Source organism: Carassius carassius, chromosome 11, assembly GCF_963082965.1.
Source record: "Carassius carassius chromosome 11, fCarCar2.1, whole genome shotgun sequence".
Lineage (NCBI taxonomy): Eukaryota > Metazoa > Chordata > Actinopteri > Cypriniformes > Cyprinidae > Carassius > Carassius carassius.
Window position 1 is genome coordinate 2,630,796 of NC_081765.1, and position 22,302 is coordinate 2,653,097.

General features: G+C 39.4%; 2 protein-coding genes across 2 annotated transcripts in view; both read right to left on the reverse strand.

The window, feature by feature from the left end:
* Positions 1–13,404, reverse strand: part of LOC132152359 (polypeptide N-acetylgalactosaminyltransferase 5-like) — a 19,655-nt gene extending 6,251 nt beyond the window's left edge. Inside the window, exons 1-9 of the mRNA XM_059561125.1 lie at positions 12,368–13,404; positions 12,068–12,234; positions 8,876–8,995; positions 8,553–8,688; positions 8,216–8,335; positions 2,021–2,138; positions 1,156–1,479; positions 945–1,025; positions 685–825 (exon numbers count right to left, since the gene is read on the reverse strand). Of these exons, the coding sequence (XP_059417108.1) occupies positions 685–825; positions 945–1,025; positions 1,156–1,479; positions 2,021–2,138; positions 8,216–8,335; positions 8,553–8,688; positions 8,876–8,995; positions 12,068–12,234; positions 12,368–13,404 (2,244 nt within the window). The remainder of the gene's footprint in view (positions 1–684; positions 826–944; positions 1,026–1,155; positions 1,480–2,020; positions 2,139–8,215; positions 8,336–8,552; positions 8,689–8,875; positions 8,996–12,067; positions 12,235–12,367) is intronic.
* Positions 1–22,302, reverse strand: part of LOC132152622 (uncharacterized) — a 254,545-nt gene that overhangs the window by 101,497 nt on the left and 130,746 nt on the right. The window lies entirely within an intron of this gene.

Below are 22,302 nucleotides of genomic sequence, written 5' to 3' on the forward strand. Positions count from 1 at the left end.
ATTAAGATGCAGACTCCACTCCAGGCACCTTTCTGTCAATGCCAATATTAATAAACTGAAACAGATTTGTGGGGAGAAATCCCCAAAATAATTGGTCAAAAGTCTTCAAAACTTAGATGTGGAGCTTTTGCTGCTAAAGGTGGACCTGCAGTTTTACTAAATCCAAGGTTTCACTTACTTTCTTCACCCTGCACTGTGAATCATTAATCAATATATTCAATGCAAATAACACAAAAGTAAATTTATGTGTTATTAATGTAGTCAGATTGCATTTAACTATAATTGTAAAAAAAAGAAAAAAAAAAAAGATCAAACTAGATTTATGAGTAATCAATGCAGAAATACAGATAATTTTAAAAGGCTCACAAAATTATTATTGCCACCTTATGCACAACCGCATGCACACACCTTACTGCCTACATGCATTGTTAAAACAAAACACCTTTTGACAAAAGCAATTCTTCAACAATACTGAAATTCACATGAAATTTTCTAAAAGCAAAGAGGATTTTATGTATGGGCTGACAGTGTCAGTTCAGTGTCCTTTATACAATTTCTGTTAAAACATTAGGAACAATTATATTTGGATAATATTTAATATTTCCTGTCCCACCATTCACACCATTTATTAATGAACTTATCAATGGTACTACCCCTAGAGATTAGATTTTGCGCTGTACTTACTAAACCTTTAGACTTATGTATCCAGCGGAGATGTGGCTTAGTGCTTTCACATGGTTCCATGATAATCTTTTTTTCCTGAGGAGCCAAACAGGAAGTGTTCTGTCGAAGCATCCTTAACCAGGTGTAGCTGAAGTGTTGACTCTGTGAGGAATGAAAAAAACTGAAACTGGACTATTGCTTTACAATGAAAGATTATACAGTAAAATAGAATATGCACATAAAAAAAAAAAAAAAAAATACCACCTTTGATTTGGATTTACCTTATTACTGAGATCACATTTATCAAAAAATAAAATGTCCCTGTGAAATACCAAACATTTCCTGGTTCCAACACTGAAAATCTGAAAAAACAAAAAAACCCTTGTATGTTTGTAATATTAGTAACAGAGGTATTAGGTGTATTCAGTGAATACAATATATTTTTGAAGTGATAGTTATATAAAGGTTTTTTTCTTTCTTTCTTCTACCTACCAGTCCTTCTGCTTTGACCAGAGGGGCGTCCAGATCCGGGTAGACATTCTCCAAGTACCATTTAAAGCTGTTACACTTGAGTTTTTTTCTCAGCTCAATCTGTTCTGTCAGATTTCCTATCTCAGTTTTGTCCAGCAGGTGGTGGTAACCATGGCCATAAAATAGCTCTTTATATTCATCCAGCCACACCTCTGCAACTCTGGCCAAGTTTCTTTCGACTGTCTTCACACGGTTTTTGGGGAACTTGTAAGGGTTATCGCCACGGAAGATATGTCCGACACGTGAACAGGGGATGATTTCAATCTCTCCACCACACATCCAGATCTACAGCGCAAATAACACATTACCTGCTGCCATTAGGGAACAATTATTTCAGTATGGCTCAATAAAAGTTCAAAAAAGGACTCGTATCGAATGTATTTTTTTATTTTTATTTAAGGTCCCTAAACTATTAACAAAAAGCTGAGACATTATTCTGTTTGCCCAAAATGTATGTAAGCTCTATTAACTAAAGGGAAGCAGCTTTGGACTCTCATTAACTCGCACACACCATCCTAATACTGTGTGTACATTAAAAGTCAAAGGCCTGTTTTCACAGACAGGGGTTAGACTAAACCAGGTTTAGGCCATCGATTAGGACATTTAAGTCATTTTTATTAACATGCCTTAGAAAAAATAAAATAAAAATGAAAAACCTTAATGGTGTGCATCTTTAGACAAAATAAAGGCAGTGGTATATTTTAACATCAATCGTTGCAAGTTTCTTTCAGTTGAAACAATTCGGACTTACATTTTACTCTGTGACTAGGCTTAAAGCCTTGTCTGTAAAACTGGGGGAAAATGTCTGAGCATATGGCTTATTTACCTTGAAAGAGATTTCCATGTTTTCCCCACCCCAGACATCCAGGCCTGGATCATATGCCCCCAGCTCATAGAAATAGTTCTTGTCTATTGAGAAAAGACCCCCTGCCATAACAGGACATCTGTGCAAGAAAAGAAAAACTACAATACACTGTCACCTTAAACTACAGTTTATATATATATATATATATATATATATATATATATATATATATATATATATATATATATATATATATATATATATATTTCCCTATCTGTCGGTCACTACGAGTTATGTCGAACGACATATGGGGTCTCACTTGGGATGCCAATCATCTCTGAATTTAAGAGAAAACGCCAATGAAAATTGGCTAGTGGATTAACACACCTGAGCCACTCCCCGAGCCACGGTTATAAATAGGGCGACAGGTGCATCCACTCATTAGATTTTTGCTTCGGAGCCGAGTAGTCGATGAGAGCAGTCACTACAAAGCCATTCATCTTTGTTTTAAAGAAGCTGTTCCTGGTCGGTGTGACGGCGCGGTACAGCGGTGTCCCTGTGACGGCGATTCCCCTGGGCGCTTCGGCTAAAAGAGACAGTTTTCTAAAAGAGCAAATCACAGGCGATTTGCGTCTTTTTCAAGATGCCGTTTTCGCCGTTTCGATCAGATGTCGAACGCTGCATCGGGGGATGGGTTATCGACCTCTGAGGATGAGGATTCGGCGGGGCTGCCCCCCTCGGGTGTTGTCGCTGCTGCCGAATCTGACTTGGAGTTGTCGGCCATGCTTGCCCGGGCAGCCGTGAGTATCGGGCTGGAGGTGACTACATCGCCCAGTCCCGAGCCCTCGCGGCTGGATGATTGGTTTCTCGGCGTGGGACGCGGCTCACAACCTCGTTCTGCTCCGGTGCCTTTCTTCCCGGAGGTGCATGAAGAGGTGACGAAGTCGTGGACGGCCCCTTTCACGGCCAGAAGCCGCTCGTCTCCCTCTTCCATCCTCACCACCCTCGATGGCGGGGCAGCCAGGGGGTACGTGGATGTTCCCCAGGTGGAGAGAGCGGTTGCGGTGCACCTGTGCCCACAAAACGCCGCCACTTGGAGGAATCGTCCGCGTCTCCCGTCCAAGGCCTGTAAACTGTCGGCTGCGCTCGCTGCCAAGGCTTACAGCTTACAGACAAGCACGTGTTGGTCCGCACGGACAACACTGCGGCTGTTTCGTACATCAACCGACAGGGCGGTCTACAATCACGTCGCATGTCTCAACTCGCCCGCCATCTCCTCCTCTGGAGTCAGACGTGGCTCAAGTTGCTGCGCGCTATCCACATCCCGGGGGAGCTCAATCGTGCAGCCGACGCGCTCTCACGACAGCTCACTTTCCCCAGGGAATGGCGACTCCATCCCCAGACGGTCCAGCTGATCTGGAGTCAATTCGGGGAAGCCCAGGTAGACCCGTTTGCTTCCCACGAGTCCTCCCACTGCTAGCTGTACTATTCCCTGTCCCAGGCCCCCCTGGGCACAGATGCACTGGCACACAGCTGGCCTCGGGCTTTACGCAAGTATGCGTTTCCCCCAGTGAGCCTGCTCGCACAGACACTGTGCAAGGTCAGGGAGGACGAGGAACAGGTCCTGTTGGTTGCGCCTTATTGGCCCACCCGGACCTGGTTTTCGGAACTCATGCTCCTCGTGACAGCCCCTCCCTGGCGCATCCCCCTGAGGAGAGACCTTCTCTCTCAGGGGCTTGGCACCATTTGGCACCTGCGTCCAGATCTCTGGAACCTCCATGTTCCTGGATGGGACGCGGCAGACCTAAGTGATCCGCCCCCAGCGGTGGTAGACACTATCACTCAGGCTAGAGCCCCTTCTACGAGGCAGGCCTATGCTCTGAAGTGGAGTCTGTTCACGAATTGGTGTTCTTCTCACAGAGAAGACCCCCGGAGATGCCCGGTCAGAGTCGTGCTTTCTTTCCTGCAAGAAAGGTTGGAGCGTGGGCTGTCACCCTCCACCCTGAAAGTGTATGTGGCTGCCATTGCAGCCCATCACGATGCAGTGGACGGCCGGTCCCTGGGGAGGCATTACCTGATCGTTAGGTTCCTGAGGGGTGCCAGAAGGTTACATCCTCCTAGGACACCCCTGATTCCCTCCTGGGACCTCTCTATTGTCCTGGCGGGACTCCAGAGGGGTCCCTTTGAGCCGCTGGATTCAGTTGAGCTTAAGTTCCTGTCTCTCAAGACAGCGCTTCTGATTGCGCTCACTTCCATTAAGAGGGTCGGGGACCTCCAAGCATTTTCGGTAAGTGAAGAGTGCCTTGTGTTCGGGCTGGCCTACTCTCACGTTGTCCTGAGACCCCGGCCTGGATACGTGCCCTAGGTTCCCACCACTCCCTTCCGAGACCAGGTGGTGAACCTGCAAGCGCTGCCCCTGGAGGAGGCAGATCCAGCCTTGGCGTCGCTGTGTCCCGTAAGAGCGCTTCGCATATACGTGGGCCGCACCCAGAGCTTTAGAAGCTCTGAGCAGCTCCTAGTCTGCTTTGGAGGTCAGCAGAAGGGGAAGGCTGTCTCTAAGCAGAGGTAAGCCCACTGGATAGTGGATGCCATTGCCTTGGCTTACCATTCCCAAGGCGAGCCGTGCCCCCTGGGGGTGAGGGCCCACTCCACACGGAGTGTGGCCTCCTCCTATGCACTGGCGCACGGCGCCTCTCTGGCAGACATCTGTCGAGCTGCGGGCTGGGCGACACCTAACACCTTTGCGAGGTTTTACAACCTCCGTGTGGAGCCAGTTTCTTCCCGTGTGTTGGGTAACAGGTAATTGGCGGGAAGGGCTGGCTGGGTGTCACGCTTGCTGCGCCATTCCCCCTAACACGGGGATGTGAGCGCCTTTCTTCTCCCAGTAGAGTTCCCCGGTTGGCGTACCCTGGTCGAGCATCCTCCAGCACCCTCGGCAGTCAGACTTGGCGGAGCAGTCTGTCGCCAGGCCCAGTACTGGTGTTAGCATGCCCGGAGTTCCGGTCAGCCCCTGTACTGGGCTAGGTGTTCATATGGCTTGGTTCCCTACGGGTAATCCCATATGGGTATTCTTCCACGGTAAGGTTTCCCTCTTGGCAAACCCGTGTCTTCCCTTGACAGACCCGTTCTGTCAGTCTCTTCTGGCAGCCGTTACATCCCTACCCCAAGGTAGGACCTGCCTCAGAGACCCCTTCCATATGTAGTACTGCCCCCTGGGTCAGTCCATATCGGTATATCCACATGTCACCTCCCTACGGGTAGGATGTGGTCTCCGTAGCGACCTTTTCCTAGGCTCGCTTCCCCATTGTCTTGCCAAAGCTGAAAGAACAAATAGGGAAGATTTGAAGCAATGTTTCTCTGAAGGTTGAAATCCCTTCCATTAACTTATGTGGGCGGAACAGCAGCGTGGCCTTCTCCAGCAGCGATGTACTCACCCTTTGGCCCCTTCGGTACCAAGGTCAGTGAATTTGCCCTGGGGCTTTGGGAAGGTTACGACCTTAAGCGTAGCTTTTGTGGCACGCCAGGGCTTGTCGACAATTGCAGCGCCACAGGGTTGTGACGATGTTCAGGTTGTGGCGTTTTCCATAGGACCCCATATGTCATTCGACATAACTCGTAGTGACCGACAGATAGGGAACGTCTCGGTTACGTACGTAACCCTCGTTCCCTGATGGAGGGAACAGAGACGTTATGTCCCCATGCCACAACCTTGAACCGTTCGCTGTTGCCGGGACACGTTCTCGTCTCCTCAGCGTAAAACCTAATGAGTGGATGCACCTGTCGCCCTATTTATACCCGTGGCTCGGGGATTGGCTCAGGTGTGTTAATCCACTAGCCAATTTTCATTGGCGTTTTCTCTTAAATTCAGAGATGATTGGCCTCCCAAGTGAGACCCCATATGTCGTTCGACATAACGTCTCCGTTCCCTCCATCAGGGAACGAGGGTTACGTACGTAACCAAGACGATATATATATATATATATATATATATATAATACTCTCGATGGTCAAATTGTTAGTGTGTATCTGCTTAAACATGAATACCAATTATACAGTCACACAATGATGTTCCATTCATGTGTGTTCCATGTCTTTAACACTGGGGCAGACCAGGCTAAAAGTTTAACTTTAAAAAAAACATTTAATCCTAAGAAACAAACATAACACTGTATAATGGAGTACAGCATATCAGTGCAAAATGTCAAAAAGAGTCCTAAAATGATTATTTATCCTGTGGCTCTCTCTGGTGGACAATGTTTTGTATAATGGCCTTGATTGCTTTCATTCCTATTGATATAAAATTGTTGATATTTTAGGAACTGCTGTTTATCCTCCGAGCAAATTCATGAAATTGAACATGTACTCAGAATGTCTAGTTGTCCGTGTGTAGGCTTTGTGAACTTTGAACACTGCATTTACAACATAACAAGGTTCACAAAATTTGTGACAAGACAAATTTATTGGCCCATATGTGCACAGTATCATATAAAAAGGTTCCATTTGTTAACATTAATTAACCACATCAGTTAACATGAACTAACAATGAAACATACTTGTAAAGCATTTATTAATGTCAGTTCAAATTAATTGCAACATTTACTAATACATATATAAATCCAAAGATTTATCTGTTCATATTAGTTATTGGACCTGAGCTTGTACTTTTATTAATTAATGTTAACAAAGAAGAATAAATACTGTAATGTATTGCTCATTGTTAGTTAATATTGGTTAATGTATTAATTTAAATTAACTAATTAACATTTTTATAAAGTTGTTACCAAATTATCAAAATTGTTTTGATTGTCAGGGGCATCTCAAGATTGGGAATATAACATTTTGTTTAAAAAAATATTATAATTAATATTATTTTAACTCAAAATGGTGAAAAACTTCACACGTAAATAAACAAATACATGAATGACCGATTCAAGGGCACTGAAGGAATTGGAATGAATTTTGATTTTAACCATTATAGCTGCAGAGTTATTTGCAAAAACGCACATATGGAATAACCTTGTGGTCGATTTCCACCAAATTTGATAAACACATTAAAGCAGTAATTCAACCAAAAATGTACATTTGCTCAAAATGTAATTAGCTTCAAGTCATCCAAGATGTAGATGAGTTTAATTCTGCATCAGAAAAGATTGGAGAAATTTAGCATTTCATCACTTGCTCACCAATGGATCCTCTGCAGTGAATGGGTGCCGTCAGTATGAGAGGTGTTACCTCACTCAAACAGATGATAAAAGCATCATAATAATCCACAAGTAATCGATATGACTCATATATTAAATTATTCATATATCAGTTCATATATTAAATTATTGTGAAGTGAAAAGCAGTGTTTGTAAAAACATAGATATTTTAAAAAGCAATATTATGAATACTCATATTTTAGCTTGATGCAATGCAAGAGTTAAAAAAACAACAACAAAAAAAACCCTTGATTTATTTGTTTATCAACCTCACGTCTTTTCACTTCACTAGATGTTAATTGATTGACTGGAGTCATGTCAATTATTTGTGGATTATTATGATGCTTCTGACAGCACCCATTTACTGGATAGGATACATTAGTGAACAAATGATTTAATGCTTTGATATGTTCTGATGAAGAACGAGAAATTCACTTACATTATGCATTGCTAGATCCCTAATGATGTAAGGATTTGGTGTTTTTCTTTTACCTTAATAAAAGTCAAGCTCAGTTGACAAAATCAAGGGGAAATAATAATCTGATTTCCTGTAACTTGTGGGGAAACTTAATGTTTAACATCTCTTTCTGTTGAGAGACAGATTTTAATGAAAGATAATAAAACTTGTGAATGTTTGTAGTGAATCGGGTGATTCAGTAAAACCCTATAAAATATAAAACTCTTTTCTTTGTAACCTGTAAAAAAGTACAACTATACTAATCAAAGAATCTAATAATATATATATATATATATATATATATATATATATATATATATATATATATATATATATATATATATATATATATATATATATATATATATATATATATATATACACTAATCAAATCTTAACAAATAAATAAATCATTTTGGTGTCTGAGCCACAAACCTCATCATTATGGTACGAATTTGACAGATGTACTTATTATACATAAAATAACTAGAGACAGCAAATCTGATCGGCCAACTTGCAATGAGTATATATTGAGTATGCCATTTCATTGATGTTAACCTGATGGGGTCTGAATCCTTGACCTGGTTCTTTCTAATATATTCCTGAGGTAGCGCGCTCCAGCCAAACACCAGCGGCCATCTGAAAATGCCTCTTTGGAAGTTATCAACAAGCATGTAACTGCGTGGACAAAAAATAAATGAATACACTGTAGTGCATGAAGTTTAACAGTTCAGTGCAGCAGTTGAGGAATGATACATTGGAAAGGGATATTGAGTCTCACAGGGACATGGATATGTGCTAAGGTAATGTAGTAGCACCAAAGTATACTTTGTGCCTTGTACAAAATAGGGAGCACAACATTTATTTAATTGCATTACTGAATAAACTTCCTTACCTCATGTCCTTATCACTGATGACCTCAATAACAGGACAGACCACTTTTTTGTGGTCGAGGTAAATTCTTTCTAACAATGGCTCTAGCCACCCCACATTACACTCAATGTGAGAGTCCAGGAATGTCAACACTTCACCTGCAAGTAAAACAACATCAGCTAAAACAACCAATAAGGCCAAACACTAAAACGATTATGCATTGTTTATAGTATGAATAATGGAAATGTCCATTCAGTGTATTCCAAACTGATTAAATTAAGCACAAATCCATGGACTGAAGATTTGCTGCTAAACTGAATTGAACTGAATGTGAGTGTACACTACCTGTAGCAGCGGCGGCCCCTGTTATCCTGGCTCTGATTAGGCCTTGTCTCTCTTTTAGACGGATGATTCGTACTTTAGGGAACTGAGACATATAAACATCCAACTGTTCCATCAGGTAGTCTAGAGAAAAAAAAAAACTGAAATAAGATTCTTCATAGAGAAACAAAAATCCAGAAATGTGAGGACTAACACCTTAAAAAAATATTCTTCAAATTGGAGGTACTTTTCTCTATTTTATGACAATTTTAAAGAAAATATGCGTAAAAAAAAAACTTTTCAATTTAAAGATCAAAATATAATAACATTTAACTTTAACTTCATTCACAAATCAGGCAACCAACTGGACCTCATCTACACGCGCTGTTGCTCTGTGGACAACTCTTCAGTTGCTCCACTGCACACCTCAGACCACTTCCTCATTACTGCTAACCTAGCACTTACTCCTGAAACGGCTCACACTCCAACGCAGGTCACCTTTCGACGGAACCTACGCTCACTCTCTCCATCTTGCCTATCTTCTGTGGTTTCATCCTCGCTTCCTGCACTCTCAGTTTTCAGCTCTGGACACGAACAGCGCTACGGACACTCTTTGCTCTACTTTAACATCTTGCTTGGACAACTTTTGCCCACTGTTGTCTAGACCAGCACGCACCGCCCCATCTGCCCCCTGGCTGTCCGAGGTTCTCCGTGAACATCGCTCTAAACTCAGGGCTGCAGAGAGGAAATGGCAGAAATCAAGAAACTCTACCGACCTCAGTGTGTATCAGTCTCTCCTCTCTTCCTTCTCTGCAAATGTCTTCACGGCTAAAACATCCTACTACCACAACAAAATTAACAGCTGTTGTGACGCTCGGACACTCTTCAAGACTTTCTCTTCTCTTCTTAATCCGCCGCCAACACCTCCTCCATCGACTCTTACAGCGGACGACTCTGCAGTTTTCAGCGAGCTGTGTTCAACCAGCTTTCTATGTTCCTTGTACAGAACAACCTCCTGGACAGCAACCAATCTGGCTTCAAAAGTGGCCACTCAACTGAGACTGCTCTGCTCTCAGTTACTGAAGCCCTGCGACTAGCAAGAGCAGCTTAAAAATCCTCAGTACTCATCTTACTGGACCTGTCTGCTGCTTTTGACACCGTTAATTACCAGATTCTCCTGTCCACCCTCAGAAAGATGGGCATCTCTGGAACCGCACTCCAGTGGGTTAAGTCTTACCTCTCTGACAGATCCTTCAGTGTGTCTTGGAGGGGTGATGTTTCTAAGTCACAACACCTTGCTACTGGGGTTCCTCAAGGCTCAGTACTTGGACCACTTCTCTTCCTCATCTACATGACGTCATTAGGATCTGTCATTCAGAAGCATGGCTTTTCTTACCATTGCTACGCTGATGACACCCAACTCTACTTCTCATTCCAACCAGATGACCCGATGGTAGCTGCTCGCATTTCAACCTGAGTGACATTTCTAGCTGGATGAATGAGCATCACCTTCAGCTTAACCTTACGAAGACAGAACTCCTGTTGATTCCAGCTAACCCATTGCTTCATCATAACTTCTCTATACAGCTGGGTTCGTCAACCATTACTCCTTCGAGGACAGCCAAAAACCTAGGAGTTGTGATGGATCAACAGTTAAGCTTCACAGACCACATTGCTACAACGACACAATCGGTCCTGCAGGTTTGCCTTATACAACATTAGGAAGATTAGACCCTTCCTGTCAGAGCAGGCCACCCAACTTCTTATCCAAGCTCTTGTTCTCTCCAGACTGGAATATTGTAATGCTCTCCTGGCGGGCCTTCCTGCATGTACTGTCAAGCCTCTGCAATTGATCCAGAATGCAGCAGCAAGGGTTGTCTTCAATAAGCCAAAAAAAGCTCACGTTAGTCCTCTCCTCATCAGGTTACACTGGCTACCAGTAGCCGCTCGCATCAAATTCAAGGTACTGATGCTTGTCTACAAGACAACCACTGGCACGGCACCAACATACCTAAATTCACTGGTTAAATCTTATGTGCCCTCCAGAAGTTTGCGCTCTGCAAGTGAACGACGCCTTGTGGTGCCATCCCAAAGAAGTTCAAGATCACTCTCACGGACCTTTTCCTGGACTGTGCCCAGCTGGTGGAATGACCTCCCAATCACAATTCGTACAGCTGAGTCTTTACTCATTTTCAAGAAACATCTAGAGACTCATCTTTTTCGACAGCACTTAACCAACTAATACTAGCACTTTTCCTTTTCTTGTCTTTTCATTTATAAAAAAAAAAAAAACACCTGGCTATGCGTTCTATACTAGACTAACTGAGACTTGTCATGGCACTTGTATACTGTTGTTGTTCTCTTGTTGAGCTGACTGCTTCTATTGTTCTCATTTGTAAGTCGCTTTGGATAAAAGCGTCTGCTAAATGGTTAAATGTAAAATGTGAATTGTAAATTTAACTTGAATGACCTTTTCCCACCAGTAAAAAAAAAAAAAACTATATATATATATATATATACTCCTGTTCAGATGTTTTAACTTTCCGTTTGAAAGAAATGTACAACAAAAAATCAAGAAACACCTATTTCACTTTTAAAAAAAAATTTTTTTTATGTATTTGGTGTACAATTTATTCTTACAACTACTAATTGTTGCTACAACAACCACAAAGATTTACTCATTAATTTTTTTTTCTTCAGTTTTCACATTTGTAATCAGGGGTGCTTTCTTTACCATGCTAACAGCATTCTACATACTGTGTCAAATTATATTTGACTTGATTTAGCTGTCTCTGAATGCGTATAATAAGATTGCGTATAATGTGAATTTCAAAGTCCCCCAATCATATATTATACCAACATTCTCTTGAAAAATGAATGTCATTTACACTTACATTTTTTATGATATATTTTAGGACTTGTGATGTTTCGTCACAGATTAAGCAAGTACAGTTTGAAAAATAATTAAGAAATTTTCAGAAATTCAAATGAACAAAGTAGTACCTTAAAACGAACTACCTACTGTATGGATGTATGTGATACATAAGCTTGTTTTGGACCATGTTTACCACTGTATTTAGTGCTGCTCTCTTGTAAGTTTGGATCAACCAAAATGGATTTCAATACTATGTGTAAAGCTTTTAACTATTAGATGTAATTCCTGTCAATTAACTTGAGGTAAAAAAAATCTTTAAAATGTGAGCAAATTCCTCAAACCTTTGGTGCTGCAGTCATCCACCAGAATAATCTCTTTCAGCAGGTGTGGAGGAGACCTGTTGAGCACACTGTGCACGGAGCGCAGCAGAGTGGACCAGACCTCATCCACAAAACAGAAGATCACACTGGTACTGGGCAGGTCATCATGCACAAGGTTTTCTGAACATCTAAACAACACAGGATAAGAAGCTGTTACACATATACTGTTTCATTGTTACATGTTCTTGCCATAACATAAAATGTGCCATGACCTGCAGGACTAAAAATAAATAAATAAATGAATCTATGGTTCACACTCACATTTGAGGTCTGGTGTCTGGGATCGCTCTGTCTATTGGTATCTGTTCACTCAGGAATACATTAAAAAATCCTTCACTCCAGCGTCTACGACTCTCCAGTTCTTTATCTCTGGGAACACTTGCAGGCTGTCCAAACTGTCCCACAGCCCTCGGATCTCTGGGCCTGTCTGTCACATCTAGGGCCATAACCTTATGATGCCCTCCTGACCTCCTCACCTGCACACTTGTAGAGTGCAGTACTCGTACTGCCTCCTCTGCTGGGTTCCGAGCTGGGTCCTTCAGTTCACTTAGATTTTTAATAATGTCTGGTTTTGTTTTGTTGAAAGTACTGACATGTTTCACTGTATAGTCAAGAATGTTATTCGCTTTGTCACTGTCTACCGTTTTAAGCAATTCATTAATCAAGTTATTTTGTAAACTCACATCTGCATGTACTTCATTTTGCAACATCGCTAGTGTGTCATTAATGTGATGTCCTTTTTTTACACTCTCTTCTTTGAGTACAGAAGGATGGATTTTATGATGGACAGCAGGTAGTGCTTTAGTAAGTAAATGTGCCCTAACATATGGATTTGCTTCTGTCTGTCCATTAACAGCAGCTTTTATTTTGTTTATCTTTGCAGTGATACTGTTCACATTGCCATAAATATCAACAGTTTTTGACTGATTTATTTTTTCAGGGATGCTAATAATGGTTCCTTTCACATTTGAGTTCACAATTAGATTAACTTTGGTTTGATTTTCTGGCCTCACCTTTGGCCACTTTCTGTAAACCTGATCAACTTTCCTTTCAAACCGGTTGCTATTTTTAAATAAATCCCTCTTGTTTACTTTTTGGAGTGGATTTTTGAACACATGCTCCACATTGTCTTTCCTCCTTCCCTGTTTTAGTACAATCTCTCTCTCTTTGAGATCCTGATTCGCTTCATTCATGGAGATTCGCAGTGCTGCGATGTCAAAAAAAAGCCAGATTACAGATGCGATAAATACAAAAGCCAGGACTCTCCCATTGCCTCTTAAATACTTCCTTAACCTCATTATTTTAATGCTATAAAGTCTTTCCAAGTCTTTTCAGTTCACGCTCAGTTCAGCGCTGAAAGAGTGGTTCCACATTCTAAAACTGAGGTGACTTCCTGAAATATTAAGAAATCGGAAACAAATTAGAAACAGAGACATAATTTATGTTAACGCAGCTAAAAATGGAATCAGTTTTAAACAACATGCATAGCGTAGAACCCGCGAAAGAAGCAGGAAATGAACCGCAGAACTAAAATGAAACCAATCTGTGTCGCTGTGGTTACATGCGTTAGCCTACTGAAGCTATCGCGATAATAAAAAACGGGATTTGATTGTGGATTACCTGGATTTACCACGGTCTATGAGATTTACAGACGATGTTCATTCCACTCACGACTGCTGTAAATAAATAATTTGAGTGCACATAAACTTGTTAGTACATGCAGTCAGTGCAAGACACAGAGTTTGCCAAATCTAAATGTATCCACAGAAGGGCATCCCGAACTAAATGAAAGACTGCGTGGCAACATTTCGACTAAACTCTGCTATCCAGGCAAACTTCCGCGATTTTACACTCAAAGGCATATTAGACCCATGATATTAGAGCCTTCGTTTCAAATGACGTTCTGAAACAGTCGCGTTAAAGTTCCACTGAGATCGGCGTCGCAAAGTTTGTCATCACACGTGCTACTCGGTCCTCTCGAATGTTTTGTTCACTCCCTCGTTTCGATATTCCTAAAGGTTTACCTCGACAGTTCTCTGGTGATACTTCTGAGCATACACACAACTGTGTTCATGTCTTCCACTAGGGTTTACACATCCTACTTTAAATCCGTAGTTCCTGCTGGCGTTTTGTACATCAGACCTGCCCTGTTTTACACGTACCCACACTTAATGTGACGACGTGTCAATATGTAGAGCGATATTTTGGACGCACTAAGAAATGAATTCCTGCTCAGGGTGTGTTTAGAGTTAGACACACTCATTTAAAACGTTAAAATAAATAAATAAATATAAAAAACAAAATATTGAAACGACTAATACAATAACACCAATAATAAAATAGGCCGTATATATTCTTATTATAATTCTCATATTTCTGACATTATTATTTTTATTTTTTTCCTCAGACTTTTTCTTGCCTCTGGCCCTGGGCATTCTATGAATCAACTTAAAGAGGTGCTTTAGCTCATCCATTTAAAAATGAATAAAACGATCAAGTGTGTTCAAGCTTTAGACTCATTGTGTCAATAATATGCCCATTGTCATACATGGATCGTACGGTTGCATATATTTCAAATCACACTATTACCATATGACACATTAACTGTACCATGGCACTGCCACACACATTTTTTGAGCAGAAGATAAAGTGGGACATTTTAAGATATTTACATCTGTGTAGTCATTTAAAAGACTGGTATTTAGATCGAGTCTGGTCTAACCTGTTTTGTTGCAGTAGGCAATAGACTACCTGACTGCCTTGTCTGTTTGTTCCTCTAGAAAAAAACAGTAAAGGTGTACACACACAAATTGTGAGGAGAAACAAAAAGATGACGAAGTTCAAGTGAAATGTTATTTATTTATTTAATATGGGAGCCTAGATGATGTAAATATTAATGAGAAGTAAAAAAACAAAAAAAAAAACAAATGCTATTGTAAAAAGACAATAAAAACATTTTTTGTATGTAATATGATATCAAAGAAAACAAACATATTTGTGATATGTTTTCCTGCTTAAAATTTGACACTATAACAATATCAATAAACATTTTCAGAATTTTTAAATGTATTTATTAATTTAAAGTTTGTTGCCTCAAGGCAACATTGCAACAACAATATATATATAGATTTTGTATGTCTCCCTTATCTAACACACCTGATTCATCTCAGCTCATTAGTATAGAGACTGCAAGACCTGAATTGGGTGCCTGGTGGGGGTCCACCAGGACAGGTTTGAAATCCCTTCCAAGGCATCCTTGTACCATTGTGGATCTCAGATATAGCCAAACCATCATATCAAGTAATCATACTTAAACATTACAGTCAGGGTTGTTTCAGGTAAAATATTAAAAACCACCATAACGCTATCCTTACAAGCATGGGTACACACACATGGACCTGAATGTGCATAAGCACACAGCATCTCAGCTGCTTGTGAAAGTTGAGAAAGCTTAGCAATCCTCAACAACAGAAAAATCATAAATGTGCAGATATAGAATGCACTTTACTATTCTTAGAAATGCATTATAAAATCAACCAAAAATAGAAACAGATTAGTATAATTAGATAACAGATTAGATAATTATAGCTCTTTTCCTTACAAATATCATATACTTGTACTCTAACCTATGCCTGCATGACCTTATGTGATTCCATTAAAGTACGATGTTGCCTCGATGCAACATGCAGTTTTTTTGTAATTCTCTTTGATACATTTGGTTATATGTTATGTACATTTAAAAAAAGAAATACTTATTTTTTTACCAGTGAAGGTGACTTAGATTTTTCTTCGTCATGAGTCATGTAACCAGAGGTGGGTAGTAACGAGTTACATTTACTTCGTTACATTTACTTGAGTAATTTTTTGGGGTAACGAATACTTTTCGGAGTATATTTAAAGATGGGTACTTTATACTCTTACTTGAGTAAATTTTTGGGGAAAAATCTGTACTTTTACTTCGTTACTGTGGGCAACGCTCCTCTCGTTACTTTATCTTAATGCAATAAATGTTATAATACTTCAGTTTATTCCAAACGCGCCGTCTACTTTTCTCTGGACAATGAGCGATGCCCATTAGCGAATGATTCATTCTTTTGAGTCAATTCTGTTCAAAGGCTTGATCAAACCAATTGGCAAACGAGTGAATTGGTTCATGAATCAGTTTGAATGAGTCGTTCAGTTCCCTGCCGCACGCGCTGAGCGTCTGAAGTGGTTCACTCGGAGTTGTAACGTTTAAGAACAGAAAGAGCGTTGAAAACGTGGCTGGAACTGCACTGAATTGAAATCTGCAAAGGTTATTATTTGCTAGCGATGGAGATCCTTATTAGATGAACACCGCGTGTGCTGTCTACTGTTTAACAGGTAATAACTTGGGCTACATTCGATTACAGTAGGCTACACGATACCACTGTGACATTAGTTTGTTGTACGTGTGTGGCTTATAACAGAGGGGAGTCAAGTTGAATGGAGCTTCCAAAAGACAAAAAATAGCCGATTAAGATTTTATTAATTTTAATACAATCACACTGGTGCAAGTACGTTCAGCGAGTCATATTATCAGCTGCTAAATTCAGATCTGTGATTGCTTGCTGGCGCTTAGCCAGAGATAGATGCGTTTATACAGCGCTGCGCATTATAACCAATCAGAGCTTATTAAAGCATTGGCCAATCAGAGGCGTTCAGATGAGTCATCGCTAAATGCCGGTGCTTCCTTCACTCGCTCACTGACTGAATACCTCTTTCTGGCGAATTCTCTCGCAGGAACAACAAAGTGCAGATGTGTGTACGAATCTTTAATTAAGATATTGATTTCACAGTGTTAACAGTTTCAGTGATTTTAATGGGAGTTTCTGAGAGTGATTGAAATCTAGACTGTCAGTGAAAATTATCTTTAATAATGTAAATGTTATTTGCTCTCTTTCTGAACAATGAAAGATTAGTAGCAATATTTATATCACATTAACTTTCAATGTTAAATTCACATTTAATATAAAGTCAGTCGTATTAAAAATATGTTATGGCATGACACCTATATCTGTTACTTAAGTAAACAGACAGGGTTTTATAATAAATTACATAAATTGGAGTAAAGGCTGATGAAATATATACATTTATACACGCACACATACATTACATACATTTTATCTATATATCTAAATAAAAATAGGCTCAGTATATATGACCCAAAGTAACTAGTAACTAACTACTTGAGTAGATTTTTTTATCCGATACTCTTTTACTCTTACTCAAGTGTACTTTTACTTTTACTTGAGTAAATATTTCTAGAAGTACTTTTACTTTTACTTGAGTACAGTTTTTGGGTACTCTACCCACCTCTGCATGTAACGTGCAAAAGTATAAACATAATGGACCTCTGTGGTCATGTGACCACTTTTTTTTTTGCATTTCTATTGATTAGTATTTGATTTCTCCTTCCCTGAAATAGCCTGGAGGCAACAGGGTTAAGTAACTGATTATTTTTTACGTTATATAATATGAATCTTTATGTCTTCTGTCATGGCAGATTTTTATGTAATCACCATTTTATCCATCAAAAGCTCTATAGCCACACACTACCTCTATATCCTGAGACAGTGAATACAACTAACTTATAATACAAAATATAATCAAATAGACCTGAAAAAATACGTCATACAATATAATGTATGAAATGTTAAATAACAAATTGGGAAAGATTTGTATTATTATTATTATTATTATTATTATTTGTATTTGTTTTTATTTAATTTGTTTTACCCTGTTTAATTGCTGCCACTGATCGTATCAAGCATGATGACAATGAGCTTTGTACAGTGTCATTCTAAATTAAAAAGACTGACTGTTCTGCTTCTATTGATCAAATATGTGAGCCTACATTAAATATTATATATACTTATATAAAAGTAGAATAAAAAGTAGACAATATAGTCAATGTTAAAGGTACAGGTTGTAGAACCTGCCACTAGAGGGCGCACTACCAAAACAATAACAATCACAGGGTTTGATGACGCTAAGAAGGAGAGTGGAATGATGGGATTAGTTGTCTTCTACCCAACTGCTGATGGCCATCAATCATACGGAAAGCTAAATCATGGATTTAACCATTACATATTGCATCATGCTATAATGCAATACAATACAGCAAATATAGTTTGACAGTAAATTATCAAATTAATTGATTACTGTTTAGTCAGATGATATGAAAATGATTACCACTTGTTCAACAAATATATACACTCGTGTACATTCAAACACAATAATTGGGCATACATAGCAAATGCGAGTTCAACGATTTGCGCAAAAATATTACATACAAAGTCAATGCAAAGACGCGATCAGACTATGGATCAGATGCGTCCTCGCGCGGGTCTAGAGACGCGATGCCTCGCATTTGGCGTGTATGCCCTATAATCTTGTTAATCTTGTTGATCGTTATAATAGCATACATTTTCTGTAAAGATACGAATCAAAACAACTCACCTGTCGAGTAAAACACAAGCAAGATCGGCATCTCTTTCTACTTGAAGTTTGTCGCGAAGCTCTCTCCAAGTAGAAAATGCAAGACCGATATTGATCCTCGCTCTTTCTCTCCTCTTGTCCCAAACTCTCCTTGAGACGTTTGGTTGGCCTGTACGCTTATGTTTACGGGAGCTGTCCTTGTCGACAGAACCAGCGGCAGACGGTAAACAGTAATTATGTTCCATAAATAAGTAACACAAGCCACCATAAAATGTGCAAGAAGAAGTAAATAAGGAGCTGCTTGAACCAAGCTAGTGGTTTGCTGGATGCTAGACACTACTTCTGCATTTGTCCACGACACCAAAGCCTTTTAGGCAAGCCATCTTGGCAATACCTCCGGGCAGCTATTTCAGACTAACAAGACCAGGCTCCTATCTAAATGAATGGGCAGAGAGTCAGAACTGCACTTTCACTGGTCACCGGGACATAAAAACTGCATGTATAGAAACAGCAGTAAAATATGATAAAAATCGCTGAAAAAGTTTGATGACTTTGACCCAAAATAAGGTTTAAAACACCTTTTTGCCCACAGTTATACTTTTACTACACATGCGCAATGGTTCACGACACCAACTTCATTTACATCTCTATCCAGAATGCCGGTGTTGTGCCAAGCACTTAAACAAATGCATATTTGTGGTCGATATAAAATGCTTTAACTAGCTTAGTCCAGTGCCTTCTTGTTGTTTATGTGGATTTCATTTGAACTTGCACACTCCACAACTCGCTGTCGCCAAATCGTCTTCGCTGTCGCAAAACCTCGACTGTGCGCATGCGTCAGTGGAACCAGACGATAGGCTTAAAGTCTGCGTTAACTGGAAGTTGCAAACGACTTTTCTCCAGTATTGTGACGTATTTCCAAGAGAAACGGAATACTAAATGAGGAAAAATAGTGGGCGTGGCTTTATTTTCCAACTAGCACCTGATTGGATCTAGAAAAGTAGTTAATGACAGATATCTCACAAATCCCATTTCATGTTCTGTCCAATTTTGGAACCATTTGCTCGTGAAGTGCTTCGAGCACATCCGTGACCTCTCTGTTATCCCTCCTTCCTCGAAATGTAAAAATTCGAGCCATCTGGACCGTAACAAGGGAGTTTTAGGGAATGGGAAAAGTGTTTGGTGAGTGCCACAACCAAAAATGCACCTCCTCGCCATCTCTCCTTTCACGCGCTATCAATGCTTGCAAATACACAGGCAGCCTGTCTACTGTCAGTTGGAGGGCCGTGGTTACGGATGCTAAGCAGACACCCAAACCGTCAAATCTACGTCATCTGGAAGGTCCTTCAATGCAGAGGGGAGGGGCATTTTCAGATTTTGATTAAAGATAACGAAGCCAAATAATTTTTTTTGTGTCGATTGACTTGCGTGGATGAATTGTTCACCACAAAAATGATCAATTTAGGCAAACAAAGTAAATATGGTAAATTTTGATTTCAGTTGGACTTTAAATGTTTCCCAGCTTGACTGTTAAAAGCAGATGATTGGCTTTCCAGCGGGAGGGGCAGAACATGCCCAGCAAACGTTGGTCCGACGGCGACGTCGTGTGCCCGGCCAAAAATAGTCCCTCTATGAAATCATTGTGAAATATGCAAAAGCTGTTCTTACACCTTGATTAATACTGCAATAATTAAAGTGCACCAAGTAGTTTTAAGAGGTTTTAAAGAAGTTGTGAATAGACGTCCCCTGACGTCTTTTACACGTCTCATCATGGTTGTGAAAAGACTTCCAAGCAAGACTAGCAGGAAAAAAAAGTTGTATACAAAGTAAATATATTTACTTTATCTTGTTTAAATAAATTATAATCACAAAGTGCCCAGTATGGTTAAGTGAATGCAAAGCCATGCTGCATTTTAGTCATTATTTCAACCTGTTTTATGTATTTGTTGTTATTATTTTTACGGAATCTATGCATATACATGTAAAACAGATATATACCCGGTCACCATTTCGGTCTGAGTTGAATGTAATTGCCAAAACGGTGCTGCCAAGATGTAGACACAAAACAGTAATATATTTTATGATATTACAAAATCCCATGATAGGATAGATTATCTCGCGAGATCTCGCTTTCTTCCGGAAGTTCTGGAACAATGAGCAGGCAACCACGAGGAGAGGAGAGGACTCGAAGAGGACTCTTGGAGGGAGATGTATCGACATATATAAAATCTACTGTTGGGTAAGTACATTTTGTATTATTTGATTAACGTGCTTTGGTTTTACTTGTTTGACAAAAAGGAACCGAGAGAAATGATGCCCACATTGTCAACTGAAAATCACTGAGTATGGCTAAAATTAGCTAACATTAGAAGGCTAAAAGTTACTTATATTGATGTAATTTTTATTGGTACGCTTTAATTAATTATTCCGGAGACATCACAGCCCTCCTGTCTTATCAGAAATGTTCTGTTCACTTTCTCACAGTTACACACCCAGTAAAGGGTGTTTCTCAAGAGCATCTCTTTAAAGCACATCTTTTATACAATTAAAATAAAATCTAATGCATGTTGATTACCTTTTTTTCTAATGTTTCATTCATGATTCATTCATCTTGGTTCAAGGTGGGGTTTTTTTTTCTTTTTTTTTCTTTTTTAGCTGTAGACCATAAAGATATTTTGAAAATAAGTGCATGTCATTTATCTCAAATTTTTTATTTTATTTATTTAAAAAAATAAATGTATTCTCTTCCCTCAGATGCTGTGAAGAGGTGGAGACTCTGAAGTGGATGCAACAATGGCAGAACACCTGAAGCTCGCTCCAGGAAGAGCTGGGGGTGGAGGTTACAAGAAATGAGCCAAACAACTGTAGTGTTCTTAAGGAATAGTTCACCCAAAAATTAAAATAGTCATAATTTTCTTACCCTCATGTTACGATCATAATAATTTTTCCTACAATGGCAGTTAATGGATTGTGAGATCTGCTTGGTTACAAACATTCTTCCAAATATCTTTGTGTTTATAAGACAACTGTGTCAATGACAATGACAAGATTAATAAAGACATGATAAAAATAAACTTTTAACATTCTAGTAGAAAACACGTGAACGCATTCTCAGAAATGTAAAATTTGAATTCATGTCGGTTCTATACAGTTTAACATCATTTACGCTACTTTGATTTTATAAATAGCAATGATTCCAAACATATTTTATGATGAGGGTCTTATGTTTTATGATTTTCTTGTCACATGACAACAATGGCTCCTGCCAGGTGGTTATGCCACATTCAAATATTAATAATATTCTTAATATTATTTATATAATTAAAGTATTTAAAAATAAATGCAATTAATATTGATTTATATTATTATATATTAAAAACATTAATAAACAAATACTGCGAATATAGAAATTTTTGACAAAAATAATGGACTTCAAGATTGAGCATTTCAGCACTTTTTATTCCGTGATGACCCTCAATAAATCATATTTCTGACGAAAATGGTAGGCCTGTAAATTATTTCAGAAATCCAAAATGGATACAAAGATTTCATTGAAAAACTATTTTTTTAAATAGATTTGTATCATCTTGAAGATTCTTATTTGTCATTGTCCCAGTAAAGCAAAGGTAAAAACAATATTGTCAGAACATAGAAAGGTATACAGGTTTGAAACATGAGGGTGAGTAAATGACAGAATTTTCCCTTTATATAATAATTCATCATTTTGTAATTGGTAT